Source organism: Stomoxys calcitrans, chromosome 1 (assembly GCF_963082655.1).
Source record: "Stomoxys calcitrans chromosome 1, idStoCalc2.1, whole genome shotgun sequence".
NCBI classification, from domain to species: Eukaryota; Metazoa; Arthropoda; class Insecta; order Diptera; family Muscidae; genus Stomoxys; species Stomoxys calcitrans.
Genome location: NC_081552.1, coordinates 113916144 through 113936837, shown reverse-complemented (window position 1 = coordinate 113936837; position 20694 = coordinate 113916144). Strand labels below are relative to the sequence as shown.

The window sequence follows — 20694 nt, the reverse complement described above, 5'->3', positions numbered from 1 at the left end:
ATAGACTCAAAAACCGAACCGATTTTCTTGAAATTTTCACAGAAAGTGCATAAAGACAACGTGGTGAAAATAGGGTTCCACATTTGTTGATATTTGACATATCAGACATATTTACCGACCATGGCAATATGGGACTGAAGTGACAGGTATTTGCGAGTAGAGTACGAATCTGATATCCAAATGTGGGACCAAGCTCCAGGGAGTCCACCGCTTCCCCAAAAACATCCCCCAAAAAAGGACAAATTTTCGATATAGCAATATGGGACTCAAATGAAAGGTCTTTGGGAGTAAAGCACGCATCTGATATCAATATTCGTGAAAACGTGTCTATGGGGCCACCCCAACCCCATAAAACCACCCATATAGAAAGTATTTGATGACCATTGCAATAAATGGCTCAAATAAGACGTTTTTCGAGTAGAACACGAATCTGATATATATTTTCAGGGCCAAGTCACTGCCGGTCATTTTTGCCGACTATGGAAATATGGGACCCAAATGAAAGGTATTTGGGACATATTTGCTCACAAAGACAATTTGGGTCTTCAAAACAGTGGAACTCGATATTGATAGTTATTAGGGCCCATACCCCAAACGACATATTTGCTGACTTTTGCAATAAGGGGTTTAAATGAAAGGTATTTGAGATTAGAAAACGAATTTGATATTCAATTTCAAGGAAAATTGCAATATGGGGTTCATATGAACGGTACTTGAGATATGTGCGAATGGAGCACGATGTTGATATATTTTCAGGGCTAAGTATGTGGGGGACCACCCCACTCCCTAAAACACCCCTAAATCGACCATATTTACCAAGCATGTCAATATAGGTCTCGAATGAATGGTATTAGAGAATAGAGCACAGAATTGATACCCACTTTTGGGACCAATTTTCTGTGGGGATAGCCACAAACAGCTATTATTTAAAGTATGTGAGATTAGAAAACGAATTTGATAACCATCGACTTTAAAACCTAAAGTCAATAAGATAATTGGGACCTATCAATTCGGTTTTAGATCTGGTAATTCCACCCTAGACCAGATATTCACACTGGGCCAAATCCTGGAAAAGACCCGAGGAGAACAAATCAACATCTACCATCTCTTTGTTGACTACAAAGCCGTTTTCGATAGGCCTTTACGTTCAAAGGTATTTCAAGTCATGTCTGAGTTTGGTGTCCCTGCAAAATTAATGAGACTCTGCATGACACTTGCTGATACGCGTTCCTCAGTAAGAATAGAAAAGAATCTCTCCGAACCATTTAATACCAATCGAGGTTTCAGACAAGGAGACAGCCTATCGTGTGATCTCTTTAATACCCTGCTGGAGAAGATTATGCGAGATGCAGATGTGAATAGATATGGCACACTACCCACAAGAGAACACATGCTAATCGCCTATGCTTACGACATTGATATCATAGGTCGGTCACCGGAAGTAGCAACTGCAGTCTTTGAAAGAATCGAAAGAGAGTCAGTGAAAAATGGGTCTGGCAGTAAATTCTGATAAGACGAAATGGATGGTTTCAACTACCAAAACGCCCTTTACAACCGATCAAATAAAGAAAATGAAACAAGTAAAAAGGCATTATGTTCGGCCGGGCCGAACTTTGGATACCCACCACCTCGGGTATATATGTAAGCCCCATTTCGTCACAATCCGATGAAAATTGGATAACTTAAGCACCTAAATTCGACACGGACATTGAGTGGTCTAATATATATGTCACTATTCAATTTTGTAGAACAAAATATTGTTTTTTTTTTTTGGCAGATATATTCAATTACAAACCGATCTCAACTATATTAAGGTCTGATATCGTGAGGCTCAGAAAAACTCACTATTTAAAATTTCAGCGAAATCGGTTATTAAATAAAGCTTTTATGGGCTTCAGTCCCCTTAACGGCAGATCGGTCTATATGGCAGCTATATCTAAATATGGACCGATCTAATCCATATTTAGGTTCGACGTCGGGAGGCTTAAAATAAACGACTCATTCAGCATAATCGGATAAAAAATAAAGTTTTTATGGGCATTAGACCCTTTAACGGAAAATGGGTTTATATAGCAGCTATATGCAAATATGGTCCGATTTGACCCGTTCAAGAACTTAACCAGCGTGCATCAAAAAGACGTATCTGTGCCAAATTTCAACTCAATATCTCAGTTTTTAAAGGCTCCAGAGTAATTATAACAGACGGACAGACACACGGACATCGTTAAATGCTCTTAGAATATTACGTCGATCCGAAATATATATATACTTTGTAGGGTCGGAAATTGATATTTCGATGTGTTGCAAACGGAATGACTCATAAATATACCCCCCATCCTACGGTGGTGGATATAAAAATGTGGGATACCATATCGAACGTACATATTTGTTCGAATATGTGGCATGGATTAAATATAATTAAGGGCTTGTGGACACTTCATTTTTATAGCCTCTACCACAGGGTGGGGGGTATACTAATTTCGTCATTCTGTTTGTAACTCTTTGAAATATTCCTCTGAGATCCCATAAAGTATATATATTTATATTCTTGATCGTCATGTCATTTTAAGTCGATCTAGCCATGTCCGTCCGTCTGTCTGCCGAAAGCACGCTAACTTTGGAAGAAGTAAAGCTAGCCGCTTGAAATTTTGCAGGAATATTTCTTATTAATGTAGGTCGGTTGGGATTTGAAATGGGCCTTATCGGTCCATGTTTTGATATAGCTGTCATATAAACCGATCTGGGGCCTTGACTTCTTCAGCCTCTATAGGGCGCAATTCTAACCCGATATGGCTGAAATTTTGCATGAGGTGTTTTGCTATGACTTCCAACAACTGTGCTAAGTACGGCTCAAATCGGTCCATATCCTGATATAGCTGCCATATAAACCGATCTGGGATCTTGACTTCTTGAGCATCTATAGGTCGCAATTATTATCCGATTTGGCTGAAATTTACTACAACGACTTCTCTCATAAACTTCAACATACGTGTCAATTATGGTTTGAATCGGTCTATAGCCTGATACAGCTCCCATATAAACCGATCTCCCTATCTTACTTCTTGAGCCCCTTAAGGCGCAATTTTTATTCGAATTGGCTGAAATTTTATACAACGACTTTTACTATGGTCTCCAACATTCAGTTTATGGTCCGAATCGGACGATAACTTGATATTATAGCTCCAATATCATAGTAATTATATGCTTTTATCATATGTTTGCCTAAAGAGAGATACCGGGAAAAAAACCCCACAAATGCAATCCATGGTGGAGGGTATATAAGATTCGGCCCGCCCGAACTTAGCACGCTTTTACTTGTTTATTTTTAATTTTTCTGATAGCAATAACGGCCTGACAAAATACTATCAGGTATTCGTAAACATTTTAAGAAAAAAACTTCGTTATGCCAAAGCTTAACAATTTTAGGTTAACAGTAAATATTTGTGTTTTATTGCCATTAAAAGCAAAGCTAGTATAGTTAATATTACGATGGTCGTAGATTGTTTTTAATGCTTTGTTTATTTTCTCACTCACTGCTTCAAATTTCAGCACAATTGGATCAAAAAACGTCGTAAGATGTTTAATAGCGGGATCGGTCTGTATGGAGACTGTTTTCAAAGAGGAAATCATGAATAAATTTGCCCATTGTTCAAATAAATTGAAATTTCGCTTTTATGCGAAAAAAAACAAAAATGCCCTGTTTTAAACATAAAATTAGAGTCTACAATAATCGGTAGCGCAATACTGCTGCAAAAATTTAACATATGAAAATTAGTAACATTTGGAGTTGGAATATAACATTTTTTAAAGGTTCGTGACAATTTAGAGCTTTTGTAACATCTAAGAGTCGGTGGCTCGTAGAAAAAACAAAGTTCGTGATAATTAACTGCCAATAAGAAGAAGGAGGTCAGTATAGCTATTGGTATCATAACGGGAGACATAGGACTACGAGCTCACTTATGTAAAATAGGTGCGGCAAGTGTTAGCATGTGTAGGACATGCGGGGAAGATGATGAGACGTTGGAGCATTTCCTTTGTCATTGCCCGGCTTTCGCGTCAAACAGATACCGGTACTTAGGTGGAGACATGAACCAACTTAGGGGAGTGGTATTGAAAACAATTAAGGATTTTGTAAGTAGTAGCACAGAATACCTAACTTAAAATTTTCTTTTTAGAGGTTACTTTATAGTTTTTAGAGCGCACAACAAGCTGATTACTGGCTTAGGTGTATGTCCATAGTGGCATGGGGCGGATTAATGTCTGCACCCTATTTTCAACCTAACCTGACTGCCAATAAGGGTTGGTGTTCTGCTTTCAGAATAGTCTCTGAAATTTTCAATTGTTTCACGTGAAAAGATACTCAATGGTTTCAAGGTTGATAATATTTATTTGTTTTTGCTATTTTCCTTACTTAAAACAGAGTAATACCTTTTCGCCGATTCTTCTTCAAACGTTTTGCCTACGTTTTATACCCTCCACCATAAGATGGGGGGTATACTAATTTCGTCATTCTGTTTGTAACTACTCGAAATATTCGTCTGAGACCCCATAAAGTATATATATTCTTGATCGTCGTGACATTTTATGTCGATCTAGCCATGTCCGTCCGTCTGTCCGTCCGTCCGTCCGTCCGTCTGTCTGTCGAAAGCACGCTAACTTCCAAAGGAGTAAAGCTAGCCGCTTGAAATTTTGCATAAATACTTCTTATTAGTGTAGGTCGGTTGGTATTGTAAATGGGCCATATCGGTCCATGTTTTCATATAGCTGCCATATAAACCGATCTTGGGTCTTGACTTCTTGAGCCTGTAGAGTGCGCAATTCTTATCCGATTGGAATGAAATTTTGCATGACGTGTTTTGTTATGATATCCAACAACTGTGCAAAGTATGGTTCAAATCGGTTTATAACCTGATATAGCTGTCATATAAACCGATCTTGGGTCTTGACTTCTTGAGCCTCTAGAGTGCGCAATTCTTATCCGATTGAAATGAAATTTTGCATGACGTGTTTTGTTATGATATCCAACAACTGTGCCAAGTATGGTTCAAATCGGTCCATAACCTGATATAGCTACCATATAAACCGATCTTGGGTCTTGACTTCTTGACCCTCTAGAGGGCGCAATTCTTATCCGATTGGAATGGAATTTCGCACGACGTGTTTTGTGATGATATCCAACAACTGTGTCAAGTATGGTTCAAATCGGTCCATAACCTGATATAGCTACCATATAAACCGATCTTGGGTCTTGACTTCTTGACCCTCTAGAGGGCACAATTCTTATCCGATTTGAATGAATTTTTGCACGAAGTATTTGGTTATGATATCCAATAACTGTGCCAAGTATGGTTCAAATCGGTTCATAACCTGATATAGCTGTCATATAAACAGATCTGGGGATTTGATTTCTTGAGCTTCTAGAGGGCGCAATTCCTATTCGATTTGGCTGAAATTTTGCATGACGTATTTTATTTTTACTTTCAACAACTGTGTCAAATAAGGTTCAAATCGGTTCATAACCTGATATAGCTGCCATATAAACCGATCTGGGATCTTGACTTCTTGACCCCTAGAGGTCGCAATTATTATCCGATATGCCTGAAATTTTGTACGAGTATCCTCTCATGACCATCAACAAACGTGTTAATTATGGTCTGAACCGGTCTATACCCCGATACAGCTCACATATAAATCGATCTCTCTATTTTACTTCTTGAGCCCCCAAAGGACGCAATTCTTATTCGAATTGGCTGACATTTTACACAGGTCTCCAACATATGATTTAATTGTGGTCTAAACCGGATCATATCTTGATATCGCTCTAATAGCAGAGCAAATCTTTTCTTATATAATTTTTTGCCTAAGAAGAGATGCCGGGTGGAGGTGGTGGAGGGTATATAAGATTCGGCCCGGCCGAACTTTGTACGCATTCACTTGTTAATTACTACTTAAGAGAAAGCGTGGGAGCGAAAAACATTTGGGAGTTTTGTACATGAGAGTTTGCAAATGTCTGCCGGAGATTTTTCCCCAGCAAACAGTTACTGGAAAAGTGGCCCAACACACCTAATATTACGCAGCAATCGCTGAACAAAAAATTAAAATTTGCAGGAGAGTTAACAGCATTTACTCTCTTTTGCCATTTATTTGAATTAACCATCTGGTTTTTATGAAATATCTGCAAATTACTGCTGAAAAAAAGCTTCCAGTAGAAATTTTCAAGCTCCCACTTACTCAAAATTTTGCCCACTCTTGCGCTATCTTCTACAGGCAACGAAAGTACGCGATCCACTTCCAGTAACAATTGGTGTAAATTTTGCACCATTCTTTGAGTAGACGAACACACATGATTTAAGTGATATGTTTTCTATTTTCGTGTTTGAGAATACTTGATTGATTATCTTAGTTAATTTCGGAGCTGTACCATGATCGCAATGTGTCGCCGATGTAAGCGCACATTAACTATGTATGAAACAATTTGACTCAGGATTCATTTAACAAGTAATATTTTATCTATATATGGTATTCATTTGATGAAAAATCCGCAGTATATACTGAGAATACACTGAAGTTGGTAGATCTATAATGCTGCATGGTGTTGTGGTCTGGTGGACGGTGCTTCAAAAGTTCACCTACTGTTCAGTACTCAGCCGAATCAAAGGTTCAGTACCACTATTTCTAGACTACTATACAGTGTGTGTGTACTATACTTAAGTGTGTATAATATAAGTAAAATGTCCATATTTTTATTCCCACCACCGTATGATAGGGGGTATATTCATTTTGTTATTTGGAACACATCGAAATATCAATTTCCCATAAAGGGTCTAATGCCCATAAAAACTTTTTTTTCATTCGATTTTGCTGAAATTTAAAAAAGTGGGCTATTTTAAGCTTCCCGACATCTGACCTAATTATGGTTCAGATCAGACTTTATTTAGATATAGCTGCCATGTAGACCCATCTCCCAATAAAGTGTCCGATTGCGCTGAATTTTGCAACAGTGGGCTATTTTAAGCCTCCCAACATCCGACTCAAATATGATACAGATCGGACTATATTTAGATATAGCTGTCATATAGACCGATCTGCCGATAAGGTGTCTGAAGCCAATACAAGTTTTATTTATTACCCGATTTCGCTGAAATTTGAAACAGTGAGCAGGTTAGGACATCCCAACATCCGACCTAAATATGGTTCTGATCGGACTATATTTAGATATAGCTGCTTTATAGACTGATCTGCCGATAAGGGGACTGAAGCTCATAAAAGCTTTATTTATTCCCCGATTTCGCTGAAATCTGAAACAGTGAGTTTTTCTGAGCCTCACGATACCCGACTTTAATATGGTTGAGATCGGTTTATAATTGGATGTATCTGCCAAAAAGACCAATATTTTGTTCTACAAAATTGAATAGTGACATATATATTAGACCACTCAATATCCGTGACGAATTTGGGTGCTTAAGTTATCCAATTTTCACCGGATTGTGACGAAATGGGGCTTACATATATACCCGAGGTGGTGGGTATTCAAAGTTCGGCCCGGCCGGAACTTAATGCCTTTTTACTTGTTTTTGTTTTTATTTAATGTACTTAAAATGTTCTTATATCTTAATCTGAACCGATCGTGAGAAAATTCATTCCTAATGTCAAAGTCCACTGGTTTCCAATATTATTTAAAAACGGACGAATATATCTAATTTAAATCGATTTCGACCAAGATCCGTACACATAAAAAAAAACATATTATGAGGCATTATTCGATATTTCGAGAATATCGGCTAATAAATGAGCATACAAAAGCTACAGAAGTGAAAGCCTGGCGATTCATGTATCTTGAGCTGTATCCAAATATAAACCAATTTATATAAAATATACCAGTTATCTCAAGATTGACGTATGACATTAGAGTAATATAACTCCAAATCGTACGTGACACAGAAAAATCTACATACTCCACTCAAAAAACCCGCTTTACATAACAAAATGTTTAATGTTTAACCCGCAAAAAACCTTACAAAAATTGCAAAAAGTGTAAAAAAGAGTAAAAAGGTAGTCAAGTAGCTTTAGCAATAGAATTGCTCCTTGAATAAGATAAAAATCCAAGATCACAACGAGTGTACGATTTGAGATCACATAATGGGGCGTTGCCGTCGATTTTTTTCGCTTGGACTGTCCAGCTGTGTAATAAATTGACCCGTCGGAATACGCAATTCAGAACCTGGGTAGAACCTTAGAAAAAATGTTCAGTAATGGGCTTTCTTTCATTCGGCAGTGGTTTTCCTCTCATTGGTGATGTATTCAGCAATTTCAGACTAAGAAGAGCTATCGTTAAGCAGCACGCCGTTCGGATTCAGTAAAAAGTGGTCCCTGATCAATGGGCTAGAATTTCAATCGGACGGCACTCATTGACATGAGAGAGTTATCTCCTATTCCTTAGTGGAATGTTTATGAGAATGTTTATGTTAACTGAAATGGGCCATTATAATGCTCCCCATGACAAAAAGCGACACCAAAAACCTCAACTTTACAAAAATGGTTAAAAGCACCAACTAGAAATTCAAAAAGCATCCACTCAGTGCTTTTTTCCTTTGGCACTGGGTGGTACCTTTTCGGATTTCTGGTGACCTAAATAGCACTAAATCTAGTTGGCATCCCTGGTCACCAGTGTTAATGCCAAACAGAATGAGTGCGTAGAGCTGTGGTTTAGAACGTCGCGAGGGAAAAATGCAACTCTGCACATAAATTCCATAAAAGCAACGCAAAAATTAAAAAATTTTTCAAAAATTAAAAAACTGACACACGCGAAGCAGTGTTTTTGGGGCAAGTAAACTTTACGGTCCCCTCGCCAAATGAGGTAATTTTGTTTTCAGATGATAGAGTTCGATGTGCTGAATGAAACTGTACAAAAATTTTGTTGGGGAAGAACCAAGTCAATGAGATATACATGCTTATTACATTTTTTATTTTTAACCCGATTTGGAAGAAATAAAAAACATCTTTAATCGCTTTCAGACATATGAAATATTTTTAAAAGATCTTTAAAACTTTGCTAGTTTTAATGAAAATAGAAAAATGTTTAACAAATTAAAAAAAAAAAAGATTTTATTCAAAATTTTCCTATCAAATGTAAGCTAAATTACATCAGATCACAATATTCACTCAGCTAAGCTTTCATTTGGTATATAATTAACCTTACTAATTTATAACATTAACTAAAAAAACACCAAGATAACTTTTTAATAACGAAATGTACATTTTCTCCTTCTCCATATGTCCAACAGTGGGAAAAAGTCAAAAGTATTTTAATTAAAACTCTCTCTGCCATCCAAAGTTGGCCAAATTTTCCGGCCTTCGGCCTCCTCGGCTCCTCCTCCATACGTCCAAAAGTATTTTAATTAAAAATCTCTTTGCCATACAACTGTCAAATTTGTAAAAACCGGATGGAAAACCTTAGAGTTATTCAATAGTTTTGACCGAACCCTTCGAGGCCTATTTCTCAAGACCCAGGTTCGTCCTCTGGGAATTTTACATATCGTTGGAATCAGATCGCCAAGCTGTACAATATACGTTATTTTCAGAGGAATCCGTAAGGGGCCAGTTAACTGCACTTGGGCCGTGTATTTAGATGTCAAAGTTAAAAATTTTTTAACTTTTGCCAATTGCTTTTTAAAATTTGTTTGCAGAGTTGCATTTCTCAACGCGATGCTCCTCAACGGTTAATTGGTTAATTTATTGTGGTTTACGTATCATATCCTTATAACGTAAGTGCCAGTTTACGAAACATATATTAATACGAAAAGGTATATAGACGTATCTGTGCCGCTGTATAGTTTTCGTTTCTTGGCCAAAAATATATGTCTGTGTAAATTTTAAGATAATCGAAAGAGAATTGCGATCTGTACTTTGATCAAAACAGAGTCGATCGGTTTATATTGGGTTGCCCAAAAAGTAATTGCGGATTTTTCATATAGTCGGCGTTGACAAATTTTTTCACAGCTTGTGACTCTGTAATTGCATTCTTTCTTCTGTCAGTTATCAGCTGTTACTTTTAGCTTGCTTTAGAAAAAAAGTGTAAAAAAAGTATATTTGATTAAAGTTCATTCTAAGTTTTATTAAAAATGCATTTACTTTCTGTTAAAAAATCCGCAATTACTTTTTGGGCAACCCAATAGTTATCAAATGATGTACCTGGTTCCGCAGATTTTCTATTTTATAGCAAACTAGCTGACCCGGGCCCGCTCCGCTGCGCCTTCTTTTACTTTATATGGAACAAAAGTTTCCTAGGAATATTTATTTTCGACAATTAAAGAGCTTTTAGTGAAATACAATGCTACGAAAATAGTATATCGCTTGAATAACAATATAAGTGCCTTTGTCCGAATCCCATATGATTTTTATTGGTCTACGAATTTAAGTTTGGGTGTAAGGTGTACTCCATTCTTACTCCACAAAGAGGTCCCCCAAACACATTACCCAAAATAGGTTTTCAAATTCGTTTTCTAATCTTAAATACTACATATTGGCATGGTCGAAAAATTTTTACCCTTTAAGGGGTGTTTTGGGGAAGGTGTGATTCCCTAAATACATGGTCCTAAATTTGGATACCAAATTCGTATTCTACTCCCAAATACCTTTATTAGAGCCCCATTTTGCGATGGTCACTAAAAAATTGCTGCTTGTGGGGTGTTTTGGAAAAGGGGTTGACCCCCAGAAAATTGGTCCCGAAAGTGGGTATCAATTCTTGCTCTACCCTCCAATACCTTTTATTTAAGCTGCACATTGACATGGGGTATATATGGCCGATTAAGGGGTGTTTTGGGGATTAGGGTGGTCGCCCAAACACTAAGCCCGGAAAATATATCAGCAACGTGCTCTATTCTCATATATCTATATATCATTTATTTGAATCCCCATATTGCCATTGCGCTCAAAATTGGATATCAAATTCGTTTTCAAATCTCCAAAACTCCTTATTGCAAAAGTCAGCAAATATGTCCGGTTTGGGTTATAGACCCTTAAAACTATAAATATTTAGTTTCACTCTCTTTACGACCCAAATTGTCTTGGTGAGCAAATACGTCCTATTTGTGAGGTTGTTATGGTGGTGGGACATCCTCTAGACAGTTGGTCCCTAATGTTGATATCAGATACGTGGTCTACTCCCAAATACCTTTAATTTGAGCCCCATATTTCCATAGTCGACAAACGTGACCGGCTTGGGGGTGTTTTGGGGGATGGGCGGCCACTCAGTGAGTTGCCCTTGAAAATATATATCGGATTCGTGGTCCACTCTAAAAACCCTCGTATTTGAGCCTCAGTCAGCAAATACTTACTATTTGGGTGGTGTTGTGGGGGGTAGGGTGGCCCCATAGACACTTTTCCCAAATATTGATATCAGATTCGTGCTTTACTTTCAATGACCTTTAATTTGTGCCCCATATGGATATCAGATTCTAATTCTACACTCAAATACCTTTTATTTAAGCCCCATATTCCCATAGTCGGTAAGTAAGTCCTGTTTGGGGGGAGTTTTGGGGAAGGGGTCCACCCCCCACAAACGTAGTCCCACATTTGGATATCAGATTCGTATTCTACTCGCAAATACCTTTCATTTAAGTACCATATTGCCATGATCGGTAAATATGTCCGATTTAGGGGTGTTTTGTGGATTGGGTGATATTGTGGGGGTGGGGTGGGCCCATAAACACTTTTCCCGAATATTGAGATCAGATTTGAGCTTTACTCCCAAAGACCTTTAATTTGAGCACCATGTGGCTATGGTGGTGAATGTGTCCCCTTTGGGGGAGGTTTTTGGGGAGAGGCGGCACCCCAAACACTTGGTCTCATATTTGGATATCAGATTCGTATTCCACACTCAAATACCTTTTATTTTAGCCCCATATTCCCATGGTCAGTAAATAAGTCCTGTTTGGGGGGGTGTTTTGGGGAAGGGGTGGACCGCCAGAAACGTGGTCCCACATTTGGATATAAGATTCGTATTTTATTCGCAAATACCTTTCATATGAGTCCCATATTGCCATGGTCGATAAATATGTCCGATTTAGCGGTGTTTTGGGGATTGGGGTGGTCCCCCTATCACTTGGTGCGACAATTGGATATCAGATACGTTTTCTTATCCTAAATACCTTTCATTTGAGTCCCATATTGTTATGATTGGTCTAAATACATGTTTGGTTGGTTTTAGGGTAAGGTAGGTAGGGTAGGTACCCCAATACGAAATTTGGATACCAAATTTTTATTTTTAGGGTACCATATGGGAGCACACAAAATTTCGCTTAAATCGCACCACCCACCTCCGAGATCTGGCGTTTCTGAAAATTAGGATAAGGGGGAGGGTCCGTCTCCCCTTCAGATATCAAAAAATGTAGTACTCTATTTTCACCACGGGGTCATTATGCACCATCTGTGAAAATTTCAAGAAAATCGGTTCAGCCGTTTCTGAGTCTATAAGGAACACACAAACAAACAAATCTACAAACAAACACAAATTGATTGTTATATATAAGATTTTTTCGATATTTCTATTAATAAATTTCTTTGGGTGTCGGTATTTATTACTCCGTTTAATATTTACTGATAAACAAGCGCAACTTACCCAATTCTGCATAGCACAACGCTCCAACCATACTCAAGACACCGCATAGCACCCATACAACCAATGATTGGCCTATGGACCCGGAATAGAGTAGAACACCTTTGGGGCTCACAAAAATACCAGCACCCACAATGACACCCACTATAATTGCTACACCATCTAGCAGGCCAATGCGTTTCTTCAGTTTAACACCGGAACCTTGACTGGAACTATCGCAGCTCTGCATATCTTTGCTGTTGTCTGTTGTACCGGGCATATCAAATACTTGACGTGGCACCAAATTATCACCGGCCTGAACTCGAGCCATTACTTTAAGAATTTAATTGGGAGATTGAAATATTCTTAAGCGCGTGCGCACGAGCTATTTTCTAGTGAACGAAGGATTCTTCGTAAATTCCTTTTTGTATACTTTGTTGTTGTTGATGCTATTGATTTTCTGTTTGGTGTGAGTTGCAAACAGCAAAGGTAACCAAACCGAAATATTTCATCTGCTTTTTCGGTTACGCTTGAAGAGTGTATCGAGCTTATCAGAGAACAGATGCATAAAACGAATAAGTGTGTAAGAACTTTTTGTCTTTCAGTGTGGATGATGGCTGATACTCTTTCTCAAAACAATACAACTCGGCCGCTTCGCTTCTTTAAATTATGCCGTTGGGCTTCGGCAGTTGCTGCTGATATTTTAGTCTACGCTTCACTTTTTTACCATGTATAGGTTTTGTATATTGTTGATGTTTTTGTTATTGTCGTTATTTTGGGGTCTTGAAAATAAAATAAACGAAATAATTTTGGTATGTGGCACAATGTCATTAAGGTGTAGTGGGGGCTTCGTCTTTCCACCGTTTTACTCATGCGGTAGGTTAACGGACAGACCAATGTAAAGTAATTCTTGCTATAGAAACCACATGGTTTTTTGCTTTTTACGTTGTTGTTGTGTCTGAAGTTCTTTTATCTACAGTTGGAAATGAATTATTTATTCACGTTTTATTTTTTCTATAAGCGTTTCGTATTGCTAAGGGGTTCGATTCGATTCGCTAACACGTGTTTAGTTTTTGGCATAAACATTAACGGCACTTAGAACACTCAACGCACTTAATATTTTTGTGTTGTTGTTTTAAATTCAACATAAACAAATTATACAAGAGACGGATGCATTAAAATTAAAATAAAAAAAAAACACAACAAATTCACGCCATTCACTATCACCTTTTCATCCACTTGTCTATGTTAGCCGCGAGAAATAAAAACCAAGAGCCCAACCACTCATTTTGCCTGTTTAAGTGAAACTAACACAACTTCTTTGGAGTAGAGCGTCAAAGTGTCATCGTCGCATTACAAACAGACGACAGCTGTACGCAGGCATGCCAAACAAAGCAGAAACCGACACACAGACATATAGTGTGTACTCTCGCCACATTTGCAAAGAGTAGTGGTAACAACAACAAAATCCAGCTCTGTACTTTACACAAGCCAGCGGCGGAATTAAAAGGGATTCTACAATAAGGGCCAAAAATTCAAAAAACACAGCACACTCAGAAAAAAATGGTTCATAAAATTTATTAAAAAAAATTACTGCAGTTAAGTAAGCCAATTTTAATATAAAAATTAAAGAAAAATACAAGTGGTAAATAAATGTTACCTATCTTTAGTTAGTGGCAAATAGCTCATAATTTTACTAAACCAAAATTCTATTTAGCTTGTAAGACAATCCTTTGGTAGACAACGGTTTTATCAACTGAAAAACATTTGCAAAAAATTAGTTAATAAAATTTCCTTAATTTGAACAGTTTAGTACAGTTTAAAAGCAAAATAAAACTTTTTGAAAATCTTCAAAAAAAAAATCTGATGTTGATTTACTGGCAGATGCTGCTCAGGTACTCTTTTAATTTCGTGTCGTGTTAATAAAATTAGTTTGAATATGAAATGTTTTCATATTTCTCTTTACAAAATAAATCGCCCAATTCAGAGCTGTTTAAAATTAGGTCTTGGGGTCGTTCTTATAAAGAATATATTTTACCAAAGGCATACAAAATGCTAGCATTTAAAAAAAATGCGATAATTTTCACAGCTTTTGTTAGACTGAATAGAATCAATTATTTGGGATCCACGTTGTCGAAATCATATAACTCGCATTGAAAGATTGCACGAGTGTGTGTAAAAAATGTTTTTAGATACAACTCTATTCTTGTAAAGGCAATTTACAAATCAAAATATTTACTTTTAGGTTCGCAAATGCTTGAGCATTATCACAAAATTCAGTCTGCCCTTTTATTTTTGATTTATTTAATGGTGCAGTTGACTCCTTTGTATGCTTTTACGTACCTCATTGACCCATGAGGTATCTAGCATTCTTTAATGCACAACTACATCGAGTAAACCGATTTGAACCATACTTTGCACAGTTGTTGAAAGTTATAACAAAACACCTCATGCAAAATTTCAGCGAAATCGGAATTTCAGTCAAACCTTTAGAGGCTCAAGAAGTCAATACCCAAGATCGGTTTATATGACAGCTATATCAGGTTATGGACGGGTTTGACCCATACTTATCATAGTTTTTGGAAGTGATACCCATACACCACGTGCAAAATTTCAGTCAAATCGGACTAAAATTGCGCCCTCTAGTAGAACCACTAGAATCAAGATCCAAGATCGGTTTATATTGCAGCTATATCAAAACATGAACCGATATGGCCCATTTACAATCCCAACCGACCTACACCTCTTCAAGCGTCTAGCTTTATTCGTTCGTAAGTTAAGTAAGGTTCTGAAGTAAGTTAAGTAAGGGTCTGAGACGAATATATCGAGGTGTTACAAAGAGAATGACGAAATTAGTATACCCCCATCCTATGGTGGAGGGTATAAAATGTACTTGATTTAAAAGAGAAACCACTACACACTGGCAGCCGGTTGCAGGCTCCGAATTGAGAGGGCAAGAGCTGCCATCTCAGTATACGTGTTCGCCCTTTTTTCGTCATGAGAGAGGCACATCGCGGAGTGCCTTCTCTGCACTCTTCTGGTCCGTGCCGGAATTGAAAAGAACCCCGGACGCTGGTTCTGATCAGGTTGCCAGATCCGCCTCCATAATCGGTGAGGAGTAACCGGTGCATGGACTGGGTACATTTCCGATCTCGCTTTGGCCTTGCGTCACTACAGGAGTATAGTGGCACTGAACATATTGGAAGGTGCTGTGCGAACATAGACAGCTGCGCCCTCATCGTCGGGCTATGTGACCCCCCCGACCTCTCCCGTGCGACAATATTCGCAACAGCAGCATCCCACACCCAATATTGCCAGGCCAGTGGCGAGAAGTGTATCTTTTTAGCAATTGAATTGCAATGGTCTGAGAGGCAACTTCGACGAGATAGTGGATTTTGTGGGTCGGAAGAACATATTGGTTGCAGTGATCCAGGAGACAAACCTGCAGCTTGCACAGTTGTTACGGATACAATGTGCTACGTAAGGATCGCTTAGGAAATGGAGGTGGGGAATTGGTTTTCGTGATACACCATTCCGCGCAGTATAGACCCATAGCGCCTGCACCTGGCCCTGGTGACACCAACATGGGGCTAGCAGACAGGTTCGGTACTGCCGAGATAGATCTTTATACCGCCGGTTGGTAGCTGTGACTCAACTAATGACCAAGTTTACAAGCCCGATATAAGTGGGCTATTGTCTGATATAATCGTTTGGTTCTAGGAGACTTTAATGATTTAATCACGTTTCATGGCATTCTACCCTAGGTTACGACCAGCAGCCTATAGCTTTGGCAGAGCAGATTGAATGTTCCACGTATTGTATGGTGAATAAGGATGCCCCCACTAGGATTACAAGGAAGTGTAGCAACACGCTAGACATTTCCATTGGATCACTTGAGTTAAAATAAACTACTTTTGAATTAAGTTGAATTTCATATGCAGAGCTAATATATGATTACCTCAAATGAACTTCGTTATGGTTCAACGTTACCTAAATTGTACTAAATTATTCTTTATTCAGTGCGTATGATGAACAATCGTGAAAAATAACCAAAATAATTCAGTTTTTACTAATATCCATGAAATAATTTATTTAATTGTAGATCGAGCGTCATGCTGTAGCATGTGTTAATAAATTGTTGCAGTTGATAATTGTATTCTGAGACCAAAAAGAAAAACATTATTTGAACAGATAGGGATACCATCGCTCGCCAAATTGGTCGTATTAATTTTATTTCACTTCTGTATTTTGCTTGATAGACTACTCTCGGAGAATCTGTACATCAGACTGGGCGTTGTAATGTCTGTTTGTCCGACACGGTTTTGGTTTGTAGCTGTTGGCTGTTTGGTTATTAGTGCACACACATTGAACGAGACTGTCGCCTTTCCACATTAGTTTGTGGAGGTGTCGATCCTCGTCAAGCTCCATATGTGAGCAATTTCGTTCGGTCCATAAGACCGATACCGCCGCAGGAACGTTATAGCCATTGGTTATTTAAAGACACCAATAACTCAAAATGTCATATCGAGTACTCAGTATTTAAGCAAAAGCTGGTGCCAGCCAGCCTATTACTGAAACTCTCGACTCGATATCGCTGGTTGTCCGCTACTGCGTAGTTGCAGCTACGCCATATATGGAGGATCCCACCATCCGCAACCAGTGGATGCGGCCGGTAGCTCTCAGCTGAGCTTCTCGTAATGACGATGAAAACCACATAAATCGGAACTGAGAGTTCCATACCATGTTGTGCTCATAGACTCCCCGTGCCGCCTTTCCGTCGGCGGCACATGCAGCCTGCATATTGCTCTAAGTGGTGTAAGACCCTGTACATGATGCTTAGCTATGCATATTAACTATGCATATTTTTTATTATGAACACAAGTAGTTGCTTTTTGCTTTTTCATAAGAATTTGGATCAGTAATAAAAGTTTGTCCGCAGTAGGAATTAACAAAATAATTCGAAACCTTATTTGGGGTTTCTAACATGGATCTATCATCCTAAACAAAATGGAATCACAGGTTCTTGTATTATGATATTCTATGTTTCTAATCGGGTGATGATTGCATGATTAATAAACCACGTGCTTAAAAATCATCTTAATATTGGGTTGCCTAAAAAGTAATTGCGGATTTTTTAAAAGAAAGTAAATGCATTTTTAATAAAACTTAGAATGAACTTTAATCAAATATATAATTGCTATTTTGTTCGATAACCTTTTGCCATCTTCCTGGAAAATTTAGTATTCCACGCTCATAGAACCTCTTGCCTTTATCTGCAAAAAACTGAACCAAGTGCGATTTTATAGCCTCATCATTGCCGAAAGTTTTACCATTTAAGGAGTTCTGCAAAGATCGAAATAAATGGTAGTCTGATGGTGCAAGGTCAGGGCTATATGGTGGATGCATCAAAAGTTCCCAGCCAAGCTCACTCAGTTTTTGGCGAGTGACCAAAGATGTGTGCGGTCTAGCGTTGTCCTGGTGGAATATAACACCTTTACGATTGACCAATTCTGGTCGCTTCTCCTTGATGGCTGTATTCAATTTGTCCAATTGTTGACAGTAAACATCCGAATTAATCGTTTGGTTCCTTGGAAGCAGCTCAAAATATACCACACCCTTCCAATCCCACCAAACAGACAGCATAATCTTCTTTTGGTGGACATCAGCCTTTGAAGTGGTTTGAGCTGGTTCACCATGCTTGGACCATGATCGTTTTCGACTAACGTTGTTGTAAACAATCCATTTTTCATCTCCAGTTATGATTCGTTTTAAAAACGGATCAAATTCATTGCGTTTAAGGTGCATATCACAAGCGTTGATTCGGTTTGTTAAATGAATTTCTTTCAATACATGTGGTACCCACATTAAAATTGACCCCAAAAAAACAAATGTAAACAAAATTTCGCGCACTTTTTTTCTAAAGCAAGCTAAAAGTAACAGATGATAACTGACAGAAGAAAGAATGCAAGTACAGAGTCACAAGCCGTTGAAAAAATTTGTCAACGCCGATTATACTACTACTATACTACCGACAATTAGTTTTTGGGCAACCCAATAATTGGATTAGACTAGTTCATCTCTGTTACAAAATCTTTCAACCTAAATTAGTTTTTAACAAAATTTTAAGCTAAAACTTTTATTTGATTTAAATTTTTTCAATTCTACGCAAATTTGGGAAATTCTTTTAACGAATTTTAATTCAATTTAAAGAAGTAAGCATAACCGCATGTTTTTTTCGGTTAATAAAAAATTTAAAGGGAAATTAAACTTGTTGAAAAGAAACTTGATTTATGAACAGTTTGCCACTAATTACAGATGAGTAAAACTTAATAAAGACTTTGTATTTTTTCCTTGTTATAACCAAAATTTATACATATTAGATTAAAATTAGCTTGTTACTTGAATTAGGTTTTTATTTTATTTAATGTGCCCCTGTTTTCTGAGCTTGGGAACATTTATTTACGGTGAGGTGAATTTTGTTAATAAATCAATTGAAGCAAATTTCGAAATATTGGAAAGAACAAAGAAATGAACATAAACAATCTGTAATAGGTGGTTGATACCACCTAATGAGACAATAATTATTCTGCGGCAACTTCAAACATTTTTGATTTGATCGTGGTAGTGAACAGACGCAAATATTTCATGCGTAAGTAAAATTAATTAAGCTGCTATCAGGCGATATGTATTTTTCATATAACATGTTACTTTCTGTACCCTACTTTCATTATGTACAATATGTACGATGCGAATAGAGCGCGCTCTAATCGGCATGTACTTGTTATATGTAGTGTACATTTTGTATTTACATGTGTCCGCTTGTATCGTCGATGAAAATAGGGCATCATATGTATCAGACAAAGTGTATAACTTTTAATTACGCTGAATTTAACATGTCATACAACAAATAGGTATCGTCTAATAGCAGCTTTAGCTGATAAAAATTTGTAACCACTTTTTAAATTCGAATTATTAGGAGTAATCAGAATAAATCAAACGTTTTCCATTAAACTGCATTAGTGTTGACTTTCGTCTCTTCCTTTAAAATTATTTCTCCTTTTTTTTAGCCAATAAAAATATCTTTAGCGCTATAAAAAGTTAAATTTTAAAGCTTTCAGCGGAAGTACAATTGATTAGCTGAACAAAGTTGTAATCGCATTTTCAATTAGAATTAATAAGAGTGAAATGGATACATCTAAAGTTTTGCGTTAAATTGCCCAATTGATGACTTTCTTTTCTTCCTATCAAATTATTTTTTCTGTTTTTCGTAGCATAATCCAATAAAATGTCTTAAGCGCTATATAAAGTAAAATTTTAATGAAAACTAGTTAATGTTTACTGAACCATGGGGTTACTCTTTTGAGTGTACTCATGCCTTTCTCTACCGGAGAAACGGCCCAATTTTTAGCTGGATTACAAAGGCCGTGTAATAATTTCTAAAAAAGTAGTAGTTCGATGAGAAACTAAAAATATTTGTTTTAAGAAAACAAATTTTACAGAGAGGAATTCTAAACGCTTTGCTTTTAAATGAGTATATGATAAGTAAAAAGGGGAACACATTTAAAACAAAATGCTGGTTTTGTGCTTGTTTAATTACCCTACATAAGGCCCGCCAAGCCATAGCCTCCGCTGCTGGCACATTAAAACAGCAATATTTTAAGAGAAGAGAATACTAAATGCAAACAATGAGCACACTTGAAAGCCTCCTCCCATTTTTTCCCATTCGGTCTGTTAATAACACACCAATGTTATTGTTTCTCTTATATATCTTTGATAACAGCATTTTATCATTGCCCTTTTGAGTCTCCAATCTTAATGCACTTTCGAATTTTTGAGAATAGCATAAAGGGTCACTAAGAGATATTCCAAAAACAAAAAAAAAAAAAAAAAAAAAAAAACAAGTAAAAGCGTGCTAAGTTCGGCTGGGCCAAATCGTATATACCCTCCACCATGGATCGCATTTGTCGAGTTCTTTTCCCGGCATCTCTTCTTAGCCAAAAAAAGGATATAAGAACAGATTTGCTCTGCTATTAGAGCGATATCAAGATATGGTCCGGTTTGGACCACAATTAAAATATATGTTGGAGACCTGTGTAAAA

The 20694-nt window shown here is 37.4% G+C and overlaps 1 protein-coding gene across 7 annotated transcripts in view; it reads right to left on the bottom strand.

Moving 5' to 3' along the window:
• Nucleotides 1–20694, bottom strand: part of LOC106094761 (Y+L amino acid transporter 2) — a 288122-nt gene that overhangs the window by 99036 nt on the left and 168392 nt on the right. For 3 of the 7 annotated variants that reach the window (XM_059362825.1, XM_059362824.1, XM_059362837.1), the window contains exon 2: nucleotides 12620–13377. The exons of 1 other annotated variant lie outside the window; for it this stretch is intronic. In XM_059362825.1, the coding sequence (XP_059218808.1) occupies nucleotides 12620–12926 (307 nt within the window). In that variant the 5' untranslated portion in view covers nucleotides 12927–13377. Of the gene's footprint in view, nucleotides 1–12619; nucleotides 13569–13822; nucleotides 13890–20694 lie in introns of those variants that run through there. 3 more of the 7 variants (XM_059362821.1, XM_059362833.1, XM_059362829.1) reach the window with 2 other exon arrangements.